General features: G+C 40.2%; 1 protein-coding gene across 12 annotated transcripts in view; it reads right to left on the bottom strand.

The window, feature by feature from the left end:
- The window catches only part of ythdc2 (YTH domain containing 2), a 58,339-nt gene that overhangs the window by 30,317 nt on the left and 524 nt on the right, over positions 1 to 27,498 (bottom strand). For 5 of the 12 annotated variants that reach the window (XM_085926367.1, XM_085926359.1, XM_085926369.1 and 2 more), the window contains exons 2-25: positions 26,355 to 26,517; positions 26,166 to 26,256; positions 22,677 to 22,870; positions 21,719 to 21,921; positions 20,945 to 21,111; positions 20,348 to 20,450; positions 20,044 to 20,206; positions 19,205 to 19,312; positions 18,993 to 19,138; positions 16,357 to 16,492; positions 16,080 to 16,206; positions 15,906 to 15,971; positions 13,816 to 13,985; positions 13,227 to 13,323; positions 10,665 to 10,752; positions 10,416 to 10,496; positions 10,241 to 10,323; positions 9,986 to 10,091; positions 4,674 to 4,787; positions 4,319 to 4,591; positions 4,014 to 4,140; positions 3,656 to 3,861; positions 1,255 to 1,438; positions 813 to 907 (exon numbers count right to left, since the gene is read on the bottom strand). In XM_085926367.1, coding sequence (XP_085782493.1) covers positions 813 to 907; positions 1,255 to 1,438; positions 3,656 to 3,861; positions 4,014 to 4,140; positions 4,319 to 4,591; positions 4,674 to 4,787; positions 9,986 to 10,091; positions 10,241 to 10,323; positions 10,416 to 10,496; positions 10,665 to 10,752; positions 13,227 to 13,323; positions 13,816 to 13,985; positions 15,906 to 15,971; positions 16,080 to 16,206; positions 16,357 to 16,492; positions 18,993 to 19,138; positions 19,205 to 19,312; positions 20,044 to 20,206; positions 20,348 to 20,450; positions 20,945 to 21,111; positions 21,719 to 21,921; positions 22,677 to 22,870; positions 26,166 to 26,256; positions 26,355 to 26,511 — 3,285 coding nt within the window. In that variant the 5' untranslated portion in view covers positions 26,512 to 26,517. The other 7 variants (XM_085926360.1, XM_085926363.1, XM_085926361.1 and 4 more) reach the window with 5 other exon arrangements.

The raw sequence follows: 27,498 nt of genomic DNA, 5'->3' as shown, positions 1-27,498 counted from the left end.
AGAGAGCTGAGCCAAATGGCAAAGCTCTCGATTTACCGGTCGATCTATGCTCCTACCCTCACCTATGGTCACGAGCTATGGGTCGTGACCAAAAGAACGAGGTCCAGGATACAAGCGGCTGAAATGAGTTTCCTCCGCAGGATGTCCGGGCTCTCCCTTAGACATAAGGTGAGAAGCTCGGTCATCCGGGAGAGACTCGGAGTAGAGCCGCTGCTCCTCCACGTTGAGAGGAGCCAGATGAGGTGGCTCGGGCATCTCATCAGGATGAGATGCCTCCTGGACGCCTCCTTGGGGAGGTGTTCCGGGCATGTCCCACCGGTAGGAGACCCCGGGGACGACCCAGGACGCGCTGGAGAGACTACGTCTCTCGGCTGGCCTGGGAACGCCTTGGGATCCCCCGGGATGAGCTGGAGGAAGTGGCTGGGGAGAGGGAGGTCTGGGAGTCCCTCCTAAAGCTGCTGCCCCCGCGACCCGACCCCGGATAAGCGGAAGAAGATGAAGGAGAAGGTGAAGAAGATTAAAATTTTTTCCATTATTTGTAATGTGAAAACATGATCCAGAATTCAAACAATTCACTTCTCGAACAGCATTCTGGAACGGATTGTGGTCGAAAACTGAGGCTCCACTGTATTTGAATTTCCCTAAATCTAAAAACATCTTAACTTAAATGTGAATATCATTTTGTCTCTTGATAAAATTTGACTGATTACTTGTTTCTAGAATTCAGTCTCATCGTTATTTATAATATTAGTTCTACTTTGTACACTATGATAGCATATATTGAAATATTGTTCACAGGAATTTTCCCACACCTCATGGTTTGACTGGAAGATGAGCCAGTCATCAATTCTCAAATCAGCAGTGGCATCCTCTGTCTCACTGTCACTCATGTCATCCGCTGGACTGTCTGAGAAGACAGAACATAATGGTAAAGAGACAGCATCTTCTGAATCAAATTGAACAAAATAATAGACCAACTTTTGCCAATAAAATAAAAGCAGGAAAGAAAACACTTGCAAACTTGTAGAGAGTTCTAACAAAAAGTGTTTCTATCCACCGATTAGTAATTGCAAAAATATACCTGAATGAATGGGAAGGCTGCGAAAAATATGCAAAACATTTTTTACGCTTGGTGCGGGCGGATTTTTTGAAATATATCTCATTTAAATACAGTACACAGATAGCAAATGCATTTGTGGTTTTAAATTCAGGTATTGTACTGTATTTACCTGGGTTTATCTAAAATAACAGTACCTTTCTGAAATGTAGCTTCATGCAGGCCAGAGCAACGATGTCTGGAACCGCCTGCAAATATGGCAACAGTGATGGCTGTCACCAAAGTACAACAGCGAACACTGGCAATTCTGTGGCCCCTGCTCATCTCATCATAGACAAGCCATTCTGTGGGAAAGGCCTTTGATAATTTAGATGAACTATCCTGGAGAGAATTAAAAAGAAGGAATTTAATTTATAGTACCGTATTTTCCGGACCAAAAGGCGCACCGGATTATAAGGCGCACCTTCAATGAACGGCCCATTTTAAAACTTTGTCCATATAAAAGGCACACCGGATTGTAAGGCGCATAAAATAGAAGTTATACTGCAACAAACTGCGGTTGACTAGGGTTGCGATATGCATCCACTAGCCAATAACCAATGGGCCCTCTGTAAACAATCGCGTTTCTCAAACTATCCTACAAAATAATCAAAACTGATTAAATTTCGATCTAACACCTTGGTACTGCTTACCTATGTTTCCCTTCCATATCGATCCGTAAATTTACTCGAAACATTAACAGAGCAGCCTATTTTGACATGAAATAGCCTCACAGGTACAACAGCTATTCAGTGACGCCCCCTGACCACGGTTGCCGTAATGCTGGTAAGCGATGCGACCTTGTAATTTACTAGTTGTACTAAAACGTACTGAAAATTTTGGCAGAGCACTGTGTACAACCAGTACAACCAATTCATAAATTGATCCATATATAAGGTGCACCGGACTATAAGGCGCACTGTCGGCTTTTGAGAAAATTTTAGGTTTTTAGGTGCGCCTTTTAGTCCGGAAAGTACGGTACTATAGTTCTGATGCTGTGTAAAATGTAAATGAAAACAGAATTCCATGATTAAAAAATTATCTTCAACCCTTATTCAATTGAATAGTACTTTAAAAAGTTACAATTTTATGTTAAACTCATGAATGTCAGTTTTTGGGGTTTTTTTTTTGCAAATAAGCTGTCACTTTGAATTTGATGCCTGCACTGATAAAAACAGTATGTTGAGTGTACTGTAATTCTCGGACTATAGGCCACTACTTTTTGCACAAGCTTGGAACCCTGCGGCTTGTCGTCCAGTGCAGCGTATCTATGGATTTTTCATGATTTTTGTGATGACTAATACACTTTTGCACTCGTAAAAAGGCTGTGGACCGCTGTTGTGCGGAGGGATATATGACCAGACACACGGTTACTGGGGAGAAGAGTGGTGTGTTGATCGCATGTCCGTCCGCTAAGCAAATAGTCCCGTATAATTGACACAAAGAAGAGACAGAACGAGATCAAGACGGACATTACTGAAGAAAGGACGCTTTTATACACAAACCCTCATTATGGGGGACAATAGAAATGCATATGATGCCGCTTTTAAGTTAAAGGCAGTCGATTTGGCTCTTAATGAAGGGAATAGAGCTGCTGCGTTTACTGTAGAGCTTTCTTCTGGCCACTAGAGTGCACCAGGCTATTGTTGATGACATCTTGTTACGGCACCCTTTTTAGTTTTTTTTTTTCCTGGTCATGTCTTCTCCGGAGTTTTACGTGTAGCTCGTATCGCATTGCCGACTTTACCCCTGTAAGCGGTCCCATTTTATTTATTATTAGTTGTGTGTTGTTTGTGTTCCTTGCACATTACGTTTATTATGGTCGTCGCTGAGATTTATACATGTTTGTATGTTTGCAGAGCTCCATCTCTGTCAATAAAGGTTATGTTGATAAAAGTTATGCATCACCAAAGAACCATCTCTTTCCTGACAATATTCTTCATGTATGCTGCAGTTGGGCCTATCGACCTATTGATGAGTAATAATATTGGGAGGCGACGGTCTTCAATCCTCCCATTTGATGAAGACGTCTACTGGAGTTTGTCATGTCATTGCCGCAAATAAGAAATGAACCTTTACCACAAACGTCCACTTTACCCTACATGTTCCAGGTGTGATGAAATTGAAGTCAAACATAAAGTTAACTTCAAACAATTTTGCAGATTCACGGACGATTTGTTAGTCATCTCCTGAGCACTCTGCTCTGCCCACATATTGGGCTTTTGATGATGATGATCGGATGCATAAAGATGAGCAGTCATATGCAGACATATTGGATACATATATGATTTACATCCACATTGGAATTTTTTATAAGGCGATCTGAATTGAAAAAAGGGAACTGATATAAAAGTGAATATTTTCAAACAAAGTATTGGTTTGAATATTAAATATGTCGTTATTAATTTGAATCACGTTTGAAAAATATTAGAAAACCATTGTATTATGTTTTTGTTCATTTTACACAATGTCCCAACTTCATTGGATTTGAAGATTGTACTTTGTATCCTCAGCTGCCTAAAAAAATTGAGTTCTAAAAGAGTAACTTGATCTACATACCTCTTTGTTGTGGGACTGATTCAATATGGATGTAGGGTGAAAATTGATTTTTTTCTCCTCATTACTAGAGGGCAGGTTTGTCTCAGGGTTAATATAAAGCAGATTTGGGTACATGCCAGCAACCAACGCTGCCTTCACCACTGCCCAGTTTTCTGAGTTGATGTTCACATCTCGTATATCACTTCCCCCATGGGCCCTCACAAAGCCTGTAGGGAAAATAGGAATAATGAAGAGACAATTTATTGCACTGACATATATAAAAAATATTTCAGGATGCCAATGAGAAGAAAAGCAAAGAAAGAAGACAATGACAGACAACATTTATACATTTGAATAAATCTGATCAATTACAACGGACCAGTTGCACGAAGGTGTCTCAGCAGCTGCGTTCTCATCCCAAGAATCATGTCCATAGTGGCATTAGAAAGAAAGTTCTTTTCACAGAAGGACCTCTCTGAGCCATCATTGCGAGCCTTCTGCCATGCCTAAAAGTATCAACCTATGTATTAGAGGTTTGGCAAAATTGTACATTGATTGACAAAAATGTCCCAATAACTTAAAACTAAATAATCTCTCATACTATTAATAATCTTCCATATAGTAATTATTTGTGAAAATGTAAGTCAGTATTGTACTGGGCACTGAATAAAGACTTAAAATTACCTGGAAAATTCTCAGCATGGTCATGTGGTCACTGAAGCTGTTGGAAGCGAAATGTTTACGACACTGAAGAGCAGCCCTCTTCTGAGAGCCCTGGACTGGGAGAATAAAGGGGTCCCGATAACCAAATGTACAGGCAATGGTCAAAATGGGGTCAAGACACTTCAGCACTACAGCACATAGGACCATCTTTCCCAGATTGGGGTCAACAGGTAGATCAGCCAAATGGAAGCCAAGATCAGTCAGGTCTTCATTCTCGTTCATAGCATCTATTGTCTGATGAAAAAGACATGATTGAAACAATACCCAACATGTGTGATGCATTCATTGTTACGCAACTGTTATAAGCGTTTCTTACCTTAAGCATCTGCACAGCACTCTTTACAGCATGTGCTGTAGGAGGTTGTGGAGCCTTGGACAAGAACTCAGATACTGGAGAGGGAGTCAACAATTTGGTCTGCAGACATAATTCCTAACACAAAAACACACAGACACAAACACACAGAAAGACAGACACACACACAAAACAAAAATAAATACCTTGGTAAGGAATTTTAGCATCTAGGTTCTATCCAGGCTGGAGACAATTATTTTCTGTTCTTCCCATTCCATTGTAAATTGGCAGTTAATTTGTGATTTTATAATTATGTACAGTTATATGCAAAAGTTTGGGCAAACCCTGATCACTGTTCCCTCTAAACTGCGCAGCTGCGCATTTGCGCACTGCTCGCAGTCTCTGCGCACAAGAAACTCTGCTGCACACAAAATAAAATTCACCATAAACTGATTGACTAATATCTAATGTTAGACGTAATCTAATCTAATTACGTGGACGAATTATTTTCTTTCTGTGCCTTTTTGTAGTGTAAATCAGTGATTGACAGGTGTCCAGCTAATGGTATATGGTTCACTTGCGCTACATAGCCAATCATAGCATTGACAGTGCCTGAAAATGTGTCCTGCCCATCTGTGCCGTGCAGGTTAGCTAGCTAACAACAGTGCGGCGGAGTCTAGAGATGTAAATACAAAGTTAGCTAACCCCTTATCATGGCAAAACGAACAAGCAGCGACATTCACTTGCCAAGCCAAATTAAATAAGTGATATGGCGGTTCTTTTAAGATGTAATGGCTGTCAGAGTGGCGCACTGGGTAGCACGTCCGCCTCACAGTTAGGAGGGTGCGGGTTTGATTCCAACTCCGGCCCTCCGTGTGTGGAGTTTGCATGTTCTCCCCGAGCCCGCGTGGGTTTTCTCCGGGCACTCCGGTTTCCTCCCACATCCCAAAAACATGCTTGGTAGGCCGAATTAAGCACTCCAAATTGCCTCTAGGTGTGAGTGCGAGTGCGGATGGTTGTTCGTCTCTGTGTGCCCTGCGATTGGCTGGCAACTAGTTCAGGGTGTCCCCCGCCTACTGCCCGATGACGGCTGGGATAGGCTCCAGCACGCCCGCGACCCCCGTGGGGACAAAGCGGTTCAGAAAATGGTTGGATGGATGGCTGTCAGAGTGTGTGCAAATAAAAGAGCAAACGGTGAAACTGGGTACTATGGCAAACACGCAGTGAAGCCAAAGTGGCGGGCGAGTTTACGGAGGGAAAATATAGACTGAATGGAAGTTTGGCTACCTCAAGCATCACATTCAGCAGAAAAAAAGCTGTTGGAATTGTACAAAGACTCAAGATGGGACAGGGGATCGGTACATTTTTGCGGGAGAGCGCAAAAGACCAACAGAAAAGGAACGAGCTGTCACACAAAACAAAATTTGACCCCGAGCTCGTAAAGTTCTCATTGAAAATTTATTTATTTATTTATTCATTCATTTATTTATTGATTGATGTATTCATTAATTTATTCATTTATTCATTTCATCTAGTGTTGCACACAGTGGTCCACAGTGTGTACAGGGAGCTTGTGTGCTTGCACAGACACTTGGAAAATTAGAGGGAACATTGCCCCTGATCATCAAGATTTTTCTTTATAAATCATTGGTTGTTTGGAGCAGCAATTTCAGTAAAATATATAATAAATATACAGAAATCCCTCGCAATATCACGGTTCACCTTTCACGGCCTCGCTGCTTCATGTTTTTTTTCCAGTGAATTGTGTTATGGCTTCAGATGAAAAAGACACTACAGAGGTGCACTATATAGTACGTACTGATGATTAAAATTATTATTTTACTGTAGTTATCTGGAAGAAAGTGTTTACTTCTCTTTGTTAAACAAATGTTTGGGCCTGAAAACAAGTTTTACCTATCACGGTAAAAGAACGTAACCCCAGTGAAAAAGGAGGGATTAATGTAGCAGACAAACAGTAATTTTTGAGAAGTGAAATGAAGTTTACAGAATTTACAGAGTGTGCAATCGTTACTTGAAGGTAGGCCGGTGCATAAATTCGGGCACTCTTGTTGTTTTATTGATTTGAATACCTTTAGCACTAATTATTGGAACACAACATTTGTTTGTTAAGCTCATTCAAAATGATCAGGGGTGCACAAACGTTTTCATGCGACTGTATATATGATTAATAATGATAAATTATGTGATACATATGGTATAGTAATCCCTCATTTACTATCGTGGATAGTTGGTTCCAAGACCACCCGCCTGCAATGTAGAGAAAATATATTGTTACAATAGCCAGAAAAGACTTTAATGAACCTTTTTTGTAGTTTTATACATTTTGTTGTTTTCTTAAACACTCTTTTGTATTCTAAACACTTTTGTAAGCATTTTAAAGTCAAACTGACTTTCAGAAACGTTATTTATTTAAATAAATAAAAAATAAATAAGAGTAAATATATTGTTACAATATCCACACAAGACTTTTATGAAACTTTTATGAAGTGTAAACGTCAGGCTCCTCTCTGCTCTTGCGTGCTGGCCGACTGACGAGCCCCCGCAGCCCAGAGCAAGGGCATCCGCACAAGACTTTTATAATTTTATTTTTAAACACTTTATTACACTTTTATATACTTTATTGGATTTTAAACACTTTTAAAAACATTTTAAAGTGTAACCGTGTCACGGCTCCGCTCTGCTCTCGCTGTGTTGGCCGGCTGACGCGCCCCAGCGGCCCGGCACGAGGGCATCCCCACAAGACTTTTATAATTTTATTTTTAAACATTTTATTGTATTTTTAAACACTTTGAAGTGTAAACGTGTAACGGCTTTGCTCTGCTCTTGCCGCGCTGGCGGGCTGACGCACCCCCGCCGACCAGCGTGAGGGCATCTGCACAAGACTTTTACGATTTTATTTGTCAACATTATTTTGTATTTTTAAACGCTTTTTAAACATTTTAAAGTGTAAACTTGTCACGGCTCTTGCTCTGCTGTTGCTGTGCTGGCCAGCTGACGTGCCCCTGCAGCCCAGCGCGAGGGCATCTACACAAGACTTTTATAATTTTATTTTTAAACACCGTAATTTTGGACTATAAGTCGCGTTTTTTGTCATAGTTTGGGTGGGGGGCGACTTATACTCAGGAGCGACTTGCGTGATTTTTTCCACAAATTTTTAAAATTCAAAAATCCGCGATGTAGTGAAACCACGATAAACGAACCGCTATGTAGCAAGGGATTACTGTCATTTGAACTGCAAATGACGTCACCCGTGTTGCGCGGCGGTTGTTTACATAAAGGGCAAAGGATTCGATCACGGGATGACGAAGATGACAAAGGGCCCCACGTACTACCGGCATCATTAGCGGCTTTCTTTGTAAGTGACACGGAGGACGAAGAGTTTGAAGGATTTAATGATTTGGAGTGACACAGAAGGTTTGAAAAACTATTATGGCTTTTACGCACGCCCGGTCCTTATCGACGGGAGCTCTCTTTCATCTCCGTGGATGGAAGTCGGGGGCCGGTGCTCGGCCGGGTGGCTGTCCGGGGACGGTGGATAGGGCTCGGACATGGCTTTTACGCACGCCCGCTCCTATTCTATGGAGCTGTCTTCCACCTCTGTGGCTGGAAGTTCAGTAGTTGTTGGCTCGTTGAACTCTTGTTTTGTTAAATAAAGAGCCGTTTACCAAACCCAGGTCTTTCCTGGTACTTTGTTAACGTTACAATATAGTTATATACTAGATCTCTTCAGCGCACGCGCGGCATTGTTGACATAAAGAACGAGGAATTTGATCGATCGATTTAATGATTTGGAGTGACACAGACGGTTTGATAATCAAAGTCAAAGTCCGCTTTATTATTTATTTATTATTCACATGTCAAGGCACACAAAGAGATCGAAATTACGTTTCCCACCGTCCCACGGTGACTAGACACAGTACACAACGGTCACATCAAATAGCACAAAGAGTAAAACCGAACAGATAAGACCAACGAATAAGTAATAAGCAAATAACCCAAATAAATAAACAATAAATAAATAAATAGACAAATAAGAGCAGCAAAATGGAGCAAGCGCGCTAATTAACAACATATTAATATGCTGTAATATGATAGTTATTTGAAATATACTTTATATATCGTTATATGGGTCTGTGGAATAATTAGAAATGCAACTTACAACGGGTCTGATCTGAGCATATGCGGCGCATACGCGGCATTGTTTACATAAAGCACGATCGATGGATTTAATGAATTGGAGTTACACAGATGTTTTGATAAAAGTGTTATTTATGTAATACTTGAATAACTCTGAATGTTACGTCAGGCCCGTTCTCAGCTCCTCGTTTGTGTATATGTCACGTTAGCATACCGTATTGTTTAGCCTGTTGTTGCTGGTTCATGTCTGTTTTTGGTGTTGGATTTTGACAAATAAATTTGCCCCAAAAGTGTGACTTATACTCCGGTGCGACTTATATATGTTTTTTTTTTCACTTTATTGTGCATTTTATTGCTGGTGACTTGTACTTCGGAGCGACTTATAGTCCGAAAATTACGGTATTACACTTTTAAACACTTTATTGTATATTTAAACACTTTTAAAACTGTTTTAAAAAGCTTGCTATGCCCGTCTGCTTTGATGACGTGCAAAGCAAGCTCGCTGACTGGCTCGTCTTGCCTCGTCGTCCTGCTCTGCCGTCATTCCTGCCCTCCTTGTCTCTTTTAAATTTTGTGTGAGCCCGTGTTGTATTTGGTTATCTGGCTTCGTTCGTGACAAAAGGAAATGCAAATCAGAGATGCTGCTGATTCTGCTGACCCGAACGAAGTGGAAGAGTGAATACGTATAGCGCGACAGCGAGAGGTTGAAATAAAGCGCGGTTAGAACTGCTCTTACAGCCAATCAGCGGCAAGGATACAGATCAACATGTTCCCATTGGTCTCGTCTCCTCTACCGGCCAATAGTGTGCTGTAAAGTCATATGGGAAGACAAAGTCCCGCGCTCCGAGTGACGGCGCAAAAAGCGCGATGCACCGAATATATTCGCACTATTTGTTTTCATATATCCCGCAATGCACTGAGGCCACAATAGGTGACACGCGAAGTGGGGAGGGATTACTCTATATATTTTATAAATGGTGAGCAGATCACTGAATCCCTACATTTGGCCAATAAAGATTGTTAATTTTGATAACAGTAATAGTGAACACAGCCTTTCACTTGATCTGATTTTATCTCTAGTATTTATAGTTCTGTGCATCCAATTTGCTTGGTCATGGACACAATATAGTCACAATAACAAACCTTACATGGATATCAAAACTGAAAACAGGATCTACCTGCAGAGGCATTCGTAGCAGCTGTGGAACCTGAAACTCCTGCATATTGTTGAACCTTAGTTGACTGAAGAGGTGGAAGCAAATCCCTGGTTGACAGCGTCCGGCTCTGTAGACATTGACTTTGAAGTTAATGTTCAATTTTGTCAAACACTTATTATCAGTAAGTAAATGGGCACAGCTATTTCAAAATTGTATCTCACAAAATACAATATGAGAAGCATGACAAATCCTAAATATGGACATTATAGTTATTACCTTCCTCTTCGTTGAAGAGCGCTGGCTTTTGAAATCCAGACTGTCTTTAACATTGAGATGCGACTGATGGTATCAAAAGATTTCTTTAAAAAAAAAAAAGAAAAAGACCGGTGTACAGATAATTTGTCCATTAATAACTACAAATGTTATGGAATATTCTTGAAAACTTTCATACCTCTTTGACTTTTCCAGAATCAATCACAAAGACAACATCATTAATGGTTACGCTTGTCTCAGCAATGTTAGTAGAAAGAATCTGAGCAGGGGTGAAAGGTACAGCAAATGTTTTTTTTTTACAATTAATCTAATTTGTTTATTACAAACAGTATACGTCAAATATATCTCAATATTTAAAATCAATTGAAGTTTCCTTAGAAACATAACATGTATTCTTACATGTAAATATAGAAAAATATGAACTTACAATCTTTCTAACACTCGGTGGAGACTTCTTCATGGCTTTTTTCTGTTCAATGCTTGGCATGTCTGAATGAAGTGTGAACACTTGGTACCTGAGAGAAATATACATGTCATAGCCATGCTTTAGAACGGTGCTATACCTGACATGAATGGCTTCATGAAGATAATCTGGGACAAGATATTTTAATGGCAGAAATGAGCCATTGTTATTTGCCACTGGTGTACAAAGCTTTCGAGCCTATCTCAGTGGTCCGCAAATTGTATAGGATAAGATATATAAAGCCCTTCTCTCATTGAGCGGCAAGTAATTGGGAATTGTTTCGAAGGTAACTAATGCCTGACAGGATTCATCAGGGTTTGTTCAAGGCCAAAAGTGCCAAGCAGTCGGCAGACCAGCAGCAGACGTTCACCTGTTCTTTCATGTCCCAGGGGAATTTGAACATGCGACAAGAAAAATCACTAAAACTCTCGGCAAACGTTTTGCAAACATTTGGAACCTTGAACCAACGCTGACGAACTCTGACGTGAAAGCAACATAAGCTGCGTTCTAAAACAATTTGCCGCTCGATGGGATTCATGCCTAAGGATACAATATGAGGAGATGGAGATCAAACCTACCGTATTTTTCGGACTAAAAGTCGCTCCGGAATATAGGTCGCATTAGCCATAAAATGCACAATAACGTAAAAAAAAAAGATATACCGTAATTTTGGACTATTAGTCGCTCCGGAGTATAAGTCGCACCAGCCATTAAATGCACAATAAAGTGAAAAAAAACATATATAAGTCGCTGCGGAGTATAAGTCGCACTTTTAGGGCGAATGTATTTGTCAAAATCCAACACCGAAAACAGACATGAACCAGCAACAACAGGCTAAACGATACGGTATGCTAACGTAACATATACACAAACGAGGAGCTGAGAACGGGCCTGATGTAACATTCAGAGTTATTCAAGTAAGTAATACATAAATAACACGTTTATCAAACCATCTGTGTCACTCCAATTCATTAAATTCATTGATGTGCTTTATGTAAACAATGCTGCAGTACGCGTATGCGCCGCATATGCTGACGTTGGACTATTTGTTTATTGGTTTGCATTTCTAATTATACCACAGATCCATATAACAATATATAAAGTATATTTCGAATAACTATCTTATTACAACAACATTATCAAACCATCTGTGTCACTCCATATCATTAAATCCATCGATCGTCTATTAGGTAAACAATGCAGAGTACACTCGCCCTCGGATTCGTCATGATTTGCATTTCTAATTATTTCACAGAACCATATAACGATATATAAAGTATATTTTAAATAACTATCATGTAGTAACAATATTATCAAACCATATGTGTCGCTCCAATTCATTAAATCTATCAATCGTGTTTATGTAAACAATGCTGCCTATGTGCCGCATATGCTGACGTCGGACCCGTTGCAAATTGCATTTCTAATTATACCACAGACCCATATAGCGGTATATATAGTATATTTTAAATAACTATCATATTACAACATTACGGTACATTACATATAACGGTATATATAGTATATTTTAAATAACTATCATATTACAACAACATTATCAAACCATCTGTGTCACTCCAAATCATTGAATCCATCGATCAAATTCCTCGTTCTTCATGTCAACAACGGCGCGCGTGGGCTGCAGCGATCTAGTACATAACTATTTTGTAGCGTTAACAAAATACCAAGAAAGACGTGGGTTTGGTAAACGGCTCTTTATTTAACAAAACAAGAGTTCAACGAGCCAACAACTACTGAACTTTCAGCCACGGAGGTGGAAGAGAGCTCCATAAATAGAACCGGGTGTGCGTAAAAGCCATGTCCGAGCCCCATCCACCGTCCCCGGACAGCCACCCGGCCGAGCGCCGGCCCCCGACTTCCATCCACGGAGGTGAAAGAAAGCTTCGTAGAGTATGACCGGGCGTGCGTAAAAGCCATCTCCGAGCCCCATTCACCGTCCCCGGACAGCCCCCCGGCCGAGCGCCGGCCCCCGACTTTTATCCACGAAAGTAAAAGAGAGCTCCCGTCGAGAAGGACCGGGTGCGCGTAAAAGCCATAATAGTTTTTCAAACCTTCTGTGTCACTCCAAATCATTACATCCTTCAAACTCTTCGTCCTCCGTGTCACTTACAAACAAAGCCGCTAATGATGCCGGTAGTACGTGTGGCCCTTCGTCATCGTCATCCCGTGATTGAATCTTTGGCGTTTATGTAAACAACTGCGGCGCCACTGACGTCACTTGAAATTCAACTTACAGCAATTCCTTGCTACATCGCGGTTCATTTATCGCGGGTTCACTTTTCTTGGGGGGGGGATTTTGAAAATTTGTGAAAAAAAAATTCACATAAGTCGCTCCTCAGTATAAGTTGCCGCCCCCCCCACCCAAACTAAGAAAAAAAACGCGACTTATAGTCCGAAGATTACGGTAATCAAAGAAGTACCATTCAACCTAAACCAACGGTGAGTGCACTACTAAAGGGTTCGTTAATATAAAAGATTATCAGCTTATTTTTTTAAGCAGCTTACCTTTTGGAAACGGTGGAAAATCTTGTATCATCGTAGAGGATACGGTCCCTGAGCGACACAATGTCATCATATCCAGGAAGAAAAATTAGCACCGCACCTGAGACAAACACCTATGATCAAATTTGAGCAGATTCAGAAGTACAGTTTCTTGAATGTGGTACATAATTAAGATTTTCTTCAAACATTACTGGCAAAATAACTATCGATTTCATGCACTCGAGTGCATGTTTTTGTTATTTGAATCTCCATCTATTATCGATGAAAGTATTTACAATTTTTCCTTGTAATGAATGAGCTGTGATTAAGTTTAATACATTGACTAGCTAAGGAGTTCTGTTGAACAATAAACAACCAATGTGTCCTTATTTGCGTACTACTATAACCGGTGAACTTGAATATAGATTTCCTTCCAAGAAATTACTGTCTAGTTTTGCATTTCAACTACTCCGCATTTGCAAAGGATATATTGTAAAAGGTTTTTGGATAAAAATTGTGCTGAATTTGAGGAAACAATTTTGCCCTGTTGTAACTTGTATAATGGATGTTTCAGAACTAAAATTGCCAGTAAAGAGATTGTGATGAGACACACCATCACACATGGTTGAGCAGATCATGTGCAGCAGGTCCATGATGAGATCTAGGTCTACAAACTCATCATCAAATGTGTGATGGTACAATTTGAGCAGGTCTTTGGAGGTTTGCTCAGCACTGGGACACTGATCCATTGGGGTCCCATTCTGGTCTTTCGTTTTAATGGCACTGCACAAACAAAGATATCCAAGCAATTACATGATTATTTCTTTACGCATTATTCAGGATTTCACCACACAAAACTTCATCTTTTATGGCAAATGGCAATAAGATCACGAATACAAGTCACCAAAATTCACCAATTCTTTGCAGAACTTTTATGGACAGAATTCCTAGGCGCATTGCTGTACTGGTCCATTGTGGTGAAGAGGGTGATGAGCCCAAAGGCGAACCTCTCGATTTACCGGTCAATCAACGTTCCTAACCTCACCCATGGGCACAAACTGTCGGTCGTGACCGAAAGAACGAGATCCCAGATACAACCAGCTGAAATGAGTTTCCTCCAACTCTGACCACAACCAAAATAATTTTAAATATAAAAATGATTTACATTAAGTAATATTGTGATATAATTGTACTTTAAAAAGCAGTGAAGAAAACTAATTGATAACCCAATATTGATACAGTACAATATGACCATAAAGAATGTACCGTAATTTTCGGACTTTAAGTCGCTCCGGAGGATAAGTCGCACCAGTCATAAAATGCACAATAAAGTGAAAAAAAACATATATAAGTCGCACCGGAGTATAAGTCGCACTTTTGGGGCAAATTTATTTGTCAAAACCCAACACCAAAAACAGACACGAACCAGCAACAACAGGCTAAACGATACGGTATGCTCACGTGACATATACACAAACGAGGAGCTGAGAACGGGCCTGACGTAACATTCAGAGTTATTCAATAAGTATTACATAAATAACACTTTTATCAAACCATCTGTGTCATTCCAATTCATTAAATCCATCGATCGTGCTTTATGTAAACAGTGCCGCGTATGCGCCGCATATGCTGACGTCGGACCCGTTGTAAGTTGCATTTCCAATTATTCCACAGACCCATATAACGATATATAAAGTATATTTCAAATAACTATCATATTACAACAATATTATCAAACCATCTGTGTCACTCCAAATCATTAAATTCATCAATCAAATTTCTCGTTCTTTATGTCAACAACGCCTCGCGTGCGCTGCAGAGATCTAGTATATAACTTTACTGTAGCGTTAACAAAGTACCAGGAAAGACGTGGGTTTATATAACAACAATATTATCAAACCATCTGTGTCACTCAATCATTAAATCCATCGATCAAATTCCTCTTCCTTCATGTCAACAACGCCGCGCACGCGCACTGCACAGATCTAGTATATAACTATATTGTAGCGTTAAAGTACCAGGAAAGACATGGGTTTGGTAAACGGCTCTTTATTTAACAAAACAAGAGTTCAACGAGCCAACAACTACTGAACTTCCAGCCACGGAGGTGGAAGAGAGCTCCATGAATAGGACCGGGCGTGCGGAAAAGCCATGTCCGAGCCCCATCCACCTTCCCCGGACAACCACCCGGCCGAGGGCCGGCCCCCGACTTCCATCCACGGAGGTGAAATAGAGCTCCCGAGAAGGATCGGGCGTGCGTAAAAGCCATAATAGTTTTTCAAACCTTCTATGTCACTCCAAATAGTTAAATCCTTCAAACTCTTCGTCCTCCGTGTCACTTACAAACAAAGCCGCTAAAGATGCCGGTAGTACGTGGGGCCCTTCGTCATCTTCGTCATTCTGTGATCGAATCCTTTGGCCTTGAAGTAAACAACCGCTGCTGCGGCATGAATGACGTCACTTGCAGTTCAAATGACAGTAATCCCTTGCTACATCGCGGTTCGTTTTTCGGGGTTTCTCTACATCGCCGATTTTTGAATTTTGAAAATTTGTGAAAAAAATCACATAAGTCGCTTCTGAGTATAAGTCGCCACCCCCCCCCCCCATCCACCCAAACTATGACAAAAAACGCGACTTATAGTCCGAAAATTACGGTACATATACTATCAGTGCAGATGTGCATTTAGGAGCTGTCATACTCACATTGAAGACTCAAGAAGATCAACAGCATCTAACTGTTGTGCGTATTTTGCAAAGTCCAAGGCACTCCTTTAATTAATAGAAATAGTAGTGATAGTCTAAGATGATGTAATGTGAAGACAAAACACATTTTTCTTGCCTTGGCAATAACATCAATAAATAAACAACGTATCATACCATCCATTTCCTGCCTTCAAGTTGATGTCCGCCCCCATGTTAAGCAACTGCTCCATCTCTGCGAGGAACCCTCGACCTGCTGTCACCATCAAAGGTGTGGCCCCTGTCTTGCTGTGCATGTAGTTCACTAGGCAAATCAATACAAACACGAGGACACAACTGGTCACGTTCCACATGAAAATATGTCAAATAGCTCTTGAGACATTTCATATACGTAAGTATACACTGCCAACTAAAATGTTATCTATTGTGTTTATTCAGGACTACATAGTCATACCATTAACATCTTCATAGAGAATGAGATTGAAGAGTTGAACAATATATTCCTGGTCTGCAATCATGAAAATATTAGCAATGCAAGTATCCATATCTTTTACAACCCATGGCTGCAACTGCTCAGAGCTTTTCACATTCTGTAACACAAAAAAAACAAAAATGAAGCATATACAGTCCTGCTCACCATTATTGGCAGTTAATGTACCGTAATTTTCTGACTATAAGACGCGTTTTTTGTCATAGTTTGGGTGGGGGGGCGACTTATACTCAGGAGCAACCTCTATGTGATTTTTTTTTACAAAATTCAAAAATCCGCGATGTAGTGAAACTGCAATAAACGAACCGCGATGTAGCAAGGGATTACTGTCATTTGAACCGCAAGTGACGTCACCCGTGCCGCGCAGCAGTTGTTTACATTAAAGGCAAAGGATTCGATCACGGGATGACGAAGGGCCCCACGTACTACCGGCATCATTAGCGGCTTTGTTTGAAAGTGACACGGAGGACAGAGTTTGAAGGATTTAACGATTTGAAGTGACACAGAAGGTTTGAAAAACTATTATGGCTTTTACGCAGGCCCGGTCTTTCTCGACGGAAGCTCTCTTTCACCTCCGTGGATGGAAGTCGGGAGACGGCGCTTGGCCGGGTGGCTGTCCACAGACGGTGGATGGGGCTCGGACATGGCTTTTACGCACGCCCAGTTCTATTTATGGAGCTCTCTTCCACCTCCGTGGCTGGAAGTTCAGTAGTTGTTGGCTCGTTGAACTCTTGTTTTGTTAAATAAAGAGCCATTTACCAAACCCACGTCTTTCCTGGTACTTTGTTAACGCTACAATATCATTATATACTAGATCTCTGCAGCGCACGCGCGGCGTTGTTTACAAAAAGAACGAGGAATTTGATCGATGGATTTTATGATTTGGAGTGACACAGATGGTTTGATAATATTGTTGTTATATAATCCCACGTCTTTCCTGGTACTTTGTTAACACTGTAATATAGTTAAATACTAGATCTCTGCAGTGGACGCGCGGCGTTGTTGACATAAAGAACGAAGAATTTGATTGATGGATTTAATGATTTGGAGTGACACAGATGGTTTGATAATATTGTTGTTATATAAACCCACGTCTTTCCTGGTACTTTGTTAAAGCTACAACATAGTTATATATTAGATCTCTGCAGCGCACGCGCGGCGTTGTTGACAAAAAGAACGAGGATTGATGGATTTAATGATTTGGAGTGACACAGATGGTTTGATCATATTGTTGTAGTATGATAGTTATTTGAAATATACTTTATTGTTATATGGGTCTGTGGAATAATTAGAAATGCAACTTACAACGGGTCCGACGTCAGCATATGCAGCGCATACGCGGCATTGTTTACATAAAGCACGATCGATGGATTTAATGAATTGGAATGACACAGATGGTTTGATACACGTGTTATTTATGTAATACTTACTTGAATAACTCTGACTGTTACGTCAGGCCCATTCTCAGCTCCTCGTTTGTGTATATGTCACGTTAGCAGACCGTATCGTTTAGCCTGTTGTTGCTGGTTCATGTCTGTTTTTGGTGTTGGATTTTGACAAATAAATTTGCCCCAAAAGTGCAACTTATACTCCGGTGCGACTTATTAATGTTTTTTTTTCACTTTATTGTGCATTTTATGGCTGGTGCGACTTATAGTCCGAAAATTACGGTACATATAATGCCGTTTTCATTGTGGAAATGTTTATCAAGAACGAATCTGTAACTGCAACACAACGAGCGTTCTGTTTGCGTTCAGACTTGCATTTCTAATTCTTCCACAGACCCATATAACGATATATAAAGTATATTTCAAATAACTATCATATTACAACAATATTATCAAACCATCTGTGTCACTCCAAATCATTAAATCCATCGATCAAATTCCTCGCGTGCGCTGCAGAGATCTAGTATATAACTATATTGTAGCGTGAACAAAATACCAGGAAAGACGTGGGTTGGGTAAACGGCTCTTTATTTAACAAAACAAGAGTTCAATGAGCCAACAACTACTGAACTTCCAGCCACGGAGGTGGAAGAGAGCTCCATAGAATAGGAGCAGGCGTGCATAAAAGCCATGTCCGAGCCCCATCCACCGTCCCCGGACAGCCACTCGGCCGAGCGCCGGCCCCCGACTTCCATCCACGGAGGTGAAAGAGAGCTCCCGTCGAAAAGGACCGGGCGTGTGTAAAAGCCATAATAGTTTTTCAAACCTTCTGTGTCACTCAAAATCCTTAAATCCTTCAAACTCTTCGTCCTCCATGTCACTTACAAACAAAGCCGCTAATGATGCCAGTAGTACGGGGCCCTTCGTCATCTTCATCATCCCGTGATCGAATCCTTTGCTCTTTATGTAAACAACCGCCGCGCGGCACAGGTGACGTCACTTGCAGTTCAAATGACAGTAATCCCTTGCTACATCGCGGTTCGTTTATCGCGGTTTCACTACATCGCAAATTTTTGAATTTTGAAAATTTGTGAAAAAAAAATCACCTAAGTCGCCCCCCCACCCAAACTATGAAAAAAAAAAGCGACTTGTAGTCTGAAAATTACGGTACTTTAAAGCATTTGGCAAACTGTGTGTTTCCAAAGACATTACCAGTGTCTTGATGGTGCCTCCTTCATCTAGATCATTGCTGGCCCTGAATAAGTTAGAGGATGCCAGGTGTGTGTTTTGCCCATCTTCAATACTGGTTTTCTCCTCTATTTTGCCCCTCTTTGTCAAAAGGTTCTGAGTCTCCTTCCCTGACAGACAGAATCACAGTGATGTGAACCAGACGATACTGTTGTTTCAAACACTAATATTCATACTTCTCTGGGATTCTTCCTTGTTTTTGCCCACTTCTTCATTGTTAAAACCCACGAACTTCAAAACGTCTTCAAGGAAATGTTGTTTCACTTCATACTGTCTTCCTTTGACTACAAAAAAAACAAGACAATTTATTCACAAGTCATGCAAAATAAAAGTTGAATATTTTCACAATGAGTAGCTAGCACATATTCATTAGTTCATTTGATTGTGTGAGATGATGCTCCTGATTCCTGATTCATACTTTATTGAAATAGATATAGTTCTTCATGTCTGAGTAGTTTAAAAGGCAGACAGTGTAAAAAGCAGATAATGGCCTGTAAGAAATTCCTGTAATGTGTGATAATGTGTTCACTGAAACCACACGGTATGTTTAAAAACTCGACGTTGAATTTTAGGATCACAAATAGAGGGCACACAATTCTGTGTAGACCTGGTTAGTAAGAACAGCTTCCATATCTGTTCGAGGAAGCACTCAAGTTTGCACCAGTTTTTGAAAATCTTTAGTGAATCAGATTTAGTGTCGATGAGGTTTAGGTGTACTATAGTGTACTATATTTCTTTTTTTTTTTTTTTTTTATGGATAAAGTGCCCACAAACACTGTGCATCTCCTAAGTGCTTGAGGATTGACTACTGCATTATTGTGTTGGAATGAAGACTCAATTGAACAGTCTCTTTATTTTTGGATCATTTAGGTTTCAGATTATGATTTGATATGAAGGTGGACATTAGACATGCCAGATGCCAGCAGTGAAAAAGATTCCCTTATATTATGGGAGCAAAGCAACTATTAACTCAAACAAACCAATTACACCAGAATCACAGTTTATAATGTCTTACGATGAAAAACAGGACAGGACCAAGCGCCAAAATACTTGAGGAACAAGTCAACATCCAAAGAAGCACTGGAGAGAACCAGTTTTATTGCAGGTATTTCCTCAAGTACATCAAGCATCTTCGTGAGCAAAAAGTCAGTGAGACCATCGCGCTCATGCACCTCATCCTTAAAAAACACAGCAAAGTAGGTTAGCCTGGCAGATTGATTTTTAGGAAGCAACCAAGTGTATGAACAGAAACACCTAAATACAAATAGTGAGACCACAAACATATTTTCAGAGTTTAGAATTGTACGTTAAATGCGCACCACAATGACATGTGTGACAGATGCCAGACTGACATCTCCAGCCATGAGTGTCCTGAGTAAAACTCCAGTCGTACAGAAAGTAAGTAGAGTCTTGGGAGAAACCCTATGGAGTCAAAACCAAGAATCATTTACACAATTTCACAAAGATTATAAGAAGGAATAAGAGTTTAATTCTGAGTGTAGGGTTTTTTGTTGTTAAAATTATTTTACACTTTTTCAAATGTACAAATAGCTCATAAAATACAAACACTGTCTAGTCTGTGCAAAAGTATGGGATAATTTCAGAGGATTGGGACTTGTACACATATATCTCCCCCATATAACCTAACTATAATTTTAGGTGAGGTGCTACTGTGCTCCTAGAAAATATCATAGGCTCTCTCTACACCCTACACCGCTCACTGAAGTGCACACATAGCTTTTATGAGCTATTCGAGCTATTTGGACAGAGCCTTCGTCTGGAGCCTTTTTTCTTTTGCCACAAGAACTTCATTGCTCTGCCAAGGCGGAAAGCTCTGAAATTATTATTATTATTATTATTGTTATTATTATTATTTTTATCATTATTTAGGAAATTTTGAGTAAAAGGGGTTTTACCTGCTCTCTAGTCTAATGTGATAGCCAACAGTCTTGCCGATTGTCTCTCCCCTCTCAGCTGCCACTCTCTCAGCGACAGTGATAGCAGCCAGACGTCTGGGCTGAGTACAGAAAATTCTGCAGCGCTCTCCTTTCTTGCTGCAGTCGTCCAACAGAAACTGTGGAATCTGATCAAAAGTATATGAAAAATCCAATTATTTAAATGGCAAACCCAACAGTGAAACCCACACCAAAAATAAGCACTATCTAATGTTGAAGCAAGATCTGCTCAGGTCGGATCTGTTTTTATCCAAATGGCTCCTCCACTGTGCTTAAACATTACTTATGTTGGTTGCAATGCAGTAAATTTCTCATGGCAACCAGAATTCCCCAAGTAAGGTTTTTTAAACTAATGTGTTGATCTGGGTTAAAAAAATTAAACCCCCCCCCCTAAAAAAAAATAAACAGTGCCTCACGAATGCATTACCCTCCTCTTTGAACTTTTTGACCTTTTGCCACTTTTCAGCTTTCAAATATAAAGATAAAATTGCATATTTTGTGAAAAAGCAAAACTAGTGGGACACAATCATGAAGCAGAACAAAATTGATATAATAATATAAAGTTTTTTTTATCATTAGATGTTGGGTGTTCAAAATTATTCACCCACTTTAAGTCCCTGCAGTGGAAAGCTCGTGGAAAAGTGACGACCAGTTAAATTGTGACACTGAATGTACAAAAATGTCACTGAGCAGTATTCATAAACAATTGTATTGATTTTGCAATCCTTCTCTTACCTGGGTGGTTTTTCCAGAACCCGTCTCTCCTACGATCAGTACCACTTTGTTTTCTTCAATTAGTCTGACTATCTGTTCCTCATGCTCATACACAGGCAGCGCACAGCGGAAACTGTCAAACTCTGATGTCCTCCTCCTTGGGGGAACCACAGAAACGCCACTATCCAGGCACCCCTTTGGCCTGTTCATGTCAAAGCTGTTGTCTGATTGATAGAAGACAGAACATGATACAACTTTGTCCAAATGTGACTAGAACAGCCAAACGTTTGCATGACTACAACTTTTAGTGCGCTGTCATTCACTGTACATATATGAAAATATTGAACACAATCTGAAATCCAATATGCATTTTATTATTGGTTTATTGACACCATTGGGTGCACATGTTGCAACCTTTACAGTTGTTGATGACTTTTTTTAATGATAATTCAAAGACTGTGGATTCTACATTCAATAACTGCACCTGATTAGGTATAAAAGGCTACAATATACATACAATATACACTGCATTTTGTGCAAACTGCCAAGAGCTGGCACATACAAGATCACAGTCACGATTGTATACTAAAATAAAGCTATTTGTGTAGTGTGGTGTGCTTGTGTTGGACTTATTGAGTACACCACCAATAGAGAAGTAAAAAACACACACTTGGGGATTTTTATCCTTGTCTTGTGCGAGGTTCTCATGTTTAAAACAAATATGAAAAATCAAGTGTGTACCCAGCTAAGCCAATGAAATACGCTTCTGTTTCACACTCCCCGTATACATGCTTCACAAACTCAAAAGGAAAATATTGATTACGTTAAAATAAGGTCTTTGTGAGACCCATCCCATCCCTAACGTTAAGTTCAAATCAAATATGTTGTGATGAGTAAAGCAGTGAACCAGAAAGTGCTGTTTCCAAAAGTCCATCATTGTGACTTAATTTCTGCTACCAAAAACTGAAACAAAACTCACCATGTTGTGAAGCGACAGACCGCTTGCTTTTGCTGCTGGCTTGAAGGTCTTCACGCTCTTTACTGGTGATAGGAAACTTCTGAAGAAGGATGTGGACGGCATGTAAAGAGGTTTGGGAAAGTGTCAGAAGCATGGCAGACCTATGACTGTCGAGATTCTTTTTCCTGATCGTGACGAAGCGATTTGAGCCTTTCCTGAAAAAGAAAATATAACATTACCATTTGTGTTTTGGACAGAAATAAATCTTCATTTGTATGTTTCTGAAATGGTTCATACAAACAATATATGTCAAAACCCGTAGCCAGATTCTATTTTTTTAACTGACATACATTTTTAAAGCTAATTCTATCAAAGTCAAAGTCCGCTTTGTCAATTTCTTCACGTTAAGACACACAAAGGGATCAAAATTACGTTTCCCACCGTCCCACGGTGACTAGACACAGTACACAACACATACAATCAAATAGCACAAAGAGTAAAAACGAACAGACAAGAGCAACGAATAAGTAATAAGCAAATAAGTATGTAAGTATGTGTGGTTATCCATGAATTTGCTGTTCAACCCAAAAAAAAAAAGACATCATTTATTTGCAAATTTACCATTTTTTTAATTTTAGGGAAAACTACAATGTCTTCCGTTAATTGACCAAAAAATGTAATCCAGGGATGAGAATGGCAAATGTGAAAAAACACTGAAAAGTAGCGAAGGGGATTTATTTTTTAACTATATCATGACAATATCATGACAATAGCGTAACATTAGCTTACATGTAACATCATGTTACTTTCTAAACCCACATGCTTGTAAAAGTAAAAAAGTACCTTTGTGTTTTTTTGCTTCGATGTGCTCCTTAATGTTCCTAGCGCCGCGGCCTCCATAGCTGATCATATGTTGACAGAAAATACGCAAAACCTTCCCCGGGACATCTACTTTACAGATATGTTCTGTCAGGCACGTGGTCCGTAGACTGTGTTCCGAGTTGTACAATGACGCTGCTCTCGAGCCATCCTCATCTATTTCCCTGGCACGATCCTCATGCTGTCGAAAACCTTTGCTGAGTAGGCCCGAGATCAGGGGTAGGCAATTCCGGTCCTCGAGGGCCGGTGTCCTGCATGTTTTCTATGTCACCTTGTTGCAACACACGTGATTAAAATGGTCAGATAATTAACAAGGTCTGCAGAAGCTGGATAACAATCCTGATCATTTGAATTAGGTGTGTTGCAGCAGGGAGACCTATAAAACATGCAGGTTTCGAGGACCGGAATTGCCCACCCCTGCCCTAGCTCTATCTAACTAAATAACTCGTCTACAAGTGATGAAAACCCAATCGCAAATTTACATTGTGGAGGTGTAAAAACACTAGTTCTCCACGTAAGTTAACAAGTGGAAACGATGTGACGAAAGTAGTGCCAAAATGCTGCCTAAAACAAATGTCGCATCACTGCTGCCAGTGAGTTAGGTTTAGAGGCAAACCGATTTCCGTACTCACAGCTTAACTAATTTTGCCTTGAGATGTGCCAAAAGATGCCGTCGCGGCGGGCGAATGCTCGCGAGTCGCCGAGGCTAAAGTTGCCCGGCCACTTCCCTACACCCCCCCCCCACACACACACACACACACACACACACATATTGTTGGAGTAATCTCGGGAAAGCCTTGGCCTGCCAGACCAGGAGGCCTTATATTTTACGAGTTTACGACTCTCCTTTAAACTAAATACTTTGTATTTAGTTTAAAGAAAGTCTATTGATCCCCGTCAGCTTTATGGTTCCTTCCTGTCCTTTTATGTTTGTTTTGTAAGAAGTCTTCAATGACAATGAGCAGGTCTTCTTTGCTTGCGAGATGTTCTTTGTTTAGGGACTTCATTCCTTTTAGTTAACTGTAGCTTTGATTCATAGATTGTAGATGATAGAAACTGGATATATACAGTTTGAAGTAGTCACATTAAAGTTATCCCATATTTACTCAATGTTCGTTTAAGGAACTGTATACCAGTTACCTTACATTTACTTAATATGTGTTGAAATGTTTAAGTAGGGCTAGATATTATTATTATTATGTGTTGTGTTAGTTTACTAAGAAGATAAACTTAGCAAGGGTTTAGTTGCATTGTTCCACAGGTAAGCGACATTCAACGTGCTTCAAGTTATCTGATCACAGTCGAGGAGGAGTCGGCCACTCATGGAGAGGACAACTGGTTGGGGGAAGAAAGCAGACTCTGCAGTCCCAATGCGGGGGTCGAGGGCCGACAAGTGCTAGATCACACTACACTACATTCCTTAGCTAATCAGTGTTGCTACAACCACTATCTCCCCTCCCTTTAGTGTGGCAACGCCTCTGTAACCAGGGCAACCAAGACATTAAAAAGAGGAGCACGTGGAGGAGGAACTCAGAACTGGTGGAGATTGTAACTGAGCTTCCTTTCTCTATCGTTCTCCTCGCGAGTAAACTCATCCTGGTTGTCTTCTCCTCTTCGTTCCAGCATGTGATTTAATGTCTGATCATATTCAGACCCAACACATATATATAAAATAAATTTCTCAACGAAAATTCACAAAATGTTCACGAAAATAATACTCTCGACGGAAAAAAACATGGAAATCCGCGGATTCACGGAAAATTCTCATCCCTGGTAATCTTATCTTAATTTAATAACTCACCTTTTTGCTATTTCTGTGCTTCTTAAATGCCCACTGATACCACAAAATGGTCCTAATAGAAATTTAAGCGTGCCAAACAAATCATAGGTGCTGCTTGCTGTGTCAATCACTGATCCGACAGGCTGAAAGTCACAACAACCTTTCACCTAATATGTAATATTTATTGCACAGGAATTTGGTGCAGTTTTGTTGCATTTCAGTGCCAAAGAACTATGTTGAAGTGACACATTATGGACGTAAAGCGTAAAGCTATGCATGTCAGAGTGGAGTAAATTTAGCCAGGAGACAGTCTCAAAATTCTATGCACTTTGGGTGCATCATTTAACAAATAAAATTTTTGAAAACAGTTTATTTTTTGGGGTAATGTTAAACAGATTTGAAACGCTATTCAACTGTATCATGCACTTCGGGTGCATGATTTTATTTTTAGGGGTAATGCAAAACAGATCTGAAATGCTCTTCACCTGTTTGGGTAAACAGTTTGTGTTGTGTTTTGGGTTTAATTAAACTATAAAGCGGTTTAGATAATGGATGGATGCTATCTGCTAAAATAGCATAAAAACATGATAAAATTACAAAAATATATTTTGTTTGTTTAAGACTAAAATCTATTTGAAAGGCTTGGTTGTCACAGTTCAATACGAACACTAGATAGTTCTAGTGAATTATAAATTAAGTGGTGAGTAATGACCCTTTAGAAAAGTAAAATTACCAATAGAAAATTAATTCGATCATCACGAAAGGCCACCACAAAAACGACAGCAGAAGAACTCTTTATGAAAACACTTTTGTATATTTACAGTAACTTGTACCTTTTTTAAAATACGTACCCTTTGCTTTTAGAAATGAATCCCAAAGCCTGTGCTGCACGATGAATGAATGCTCGGTCATTGGAGAAAAACGAAGAAGGGAACGCCATCTCTGTTGATTCAGGGAAGATTAGTTTTGAACTATCAATTCTTGCTGCTCACAATGGAATGAATGGGTGCCTATAATTACACTTGTTTTACATCACATACCGTTCTGGTCACTGTAACGAAATCTCTCCAGTGCCAAATTAATTGAAATTTTGACTTCTTCATCGATGTGAATGTCTTTGAAACAACTTGTGCTCGAGGATTTTTTTGCTTTTTGACTCTTCGCAGAGTTTTTCGAAGTTAGACGGAAATACGACATGGTTCACTGTAACACACAGAAAAAAATTACTCAGCTCAGCAAGCATTTTTATCATTCTGTTGTTCTGATCGTACAGTGCATTATCAAAAACATTTGTGTGAGAGAGAGAGAGAGAGAGAGAGAGAGAGAGAGAGAGAGAGAGAGAGAGAGAGAGAGAGAGAGAGAGAGAGAGAGAGAGACACTTTATTGATCGCGGGGAATTCATTTTTGTAAATTTTGTCATACCACATGTTAATGATATCAAAAGCAACTGGATGAAAAACTAAATAAACACTTAAAAGTGTAGTTACATATGAAATTAAGTAATCAAGACAAGAATGATTGAGGTTTGCTCGTGACCCTCGTGAGGAGAAAGCAGTACCTACAAAAGAAGAATCAAAACTGTACTGCTGCCTGAGACTGCATATTATTGACCATGCATTAGAGGCCTGGGTGGCGCGGTGGCCCATTGGGTAGCACGTCTGCAGGTAGGAGGGTGGAGGATTCGATTCCACCTCCGACCCTCCCTGTGTGGAATTTGCATGTTCTCCCCGTGTCCGCGTGGGTTTTCTCCGGGCACTCCGGTTTCCTCCCACATCCCAAAAACATGCCTGGTAGACCGATTGAGCACTCCAAATTGCCCCTAGGTGTGCGTGCGAGTGCGGATGGTTGTTCGTCTCTGTGTGCCCTGCGATCGGCCGGCAACCAGTTCAGGGTGTCCCCCGCCTAATGCCCGATGACGGCTGGGATAGGCTCCAGCATGCCTGCGACAGCCGTGGGGACAAAGCGGTATAGAAAATGGATGGATGGACATTAGGGGCCATAAACAAATCTGTATTGTACATTCTTATAATCTTACAAGTGCTCACCTGTGTAATGAGAGGGAAACTTGACAAAAACGGGTTTGGTACAGAGACAAAGAGGGAGAAAGACAAAGACAGAAAGAGAAAGAGAGATAGAGAAAGAGAAAAAGAGACAGGGATAGATCATTAGTAACCGAATTCATGC

This window comes from Syngnathus leptorhynchus, chromosome 12 (genome assembly GCF_054491065.1).
Source record: "Syngnathus leptorhynchus isolate UIUO chromosome 12, UIUO_Slep, whole genome shotgun sequence".
NCBI classification, from domain to species: domain Eukaryota; kingdom Metazoa; phylum Chordata; class Actinopteri; order Syngnathiformes; family Syngnathidae; genus Syngnathus; species Syngnathus leptorhynchus.
This window is presented reverse-complemented; position numbering and strand designations above follow the sequence as displayed.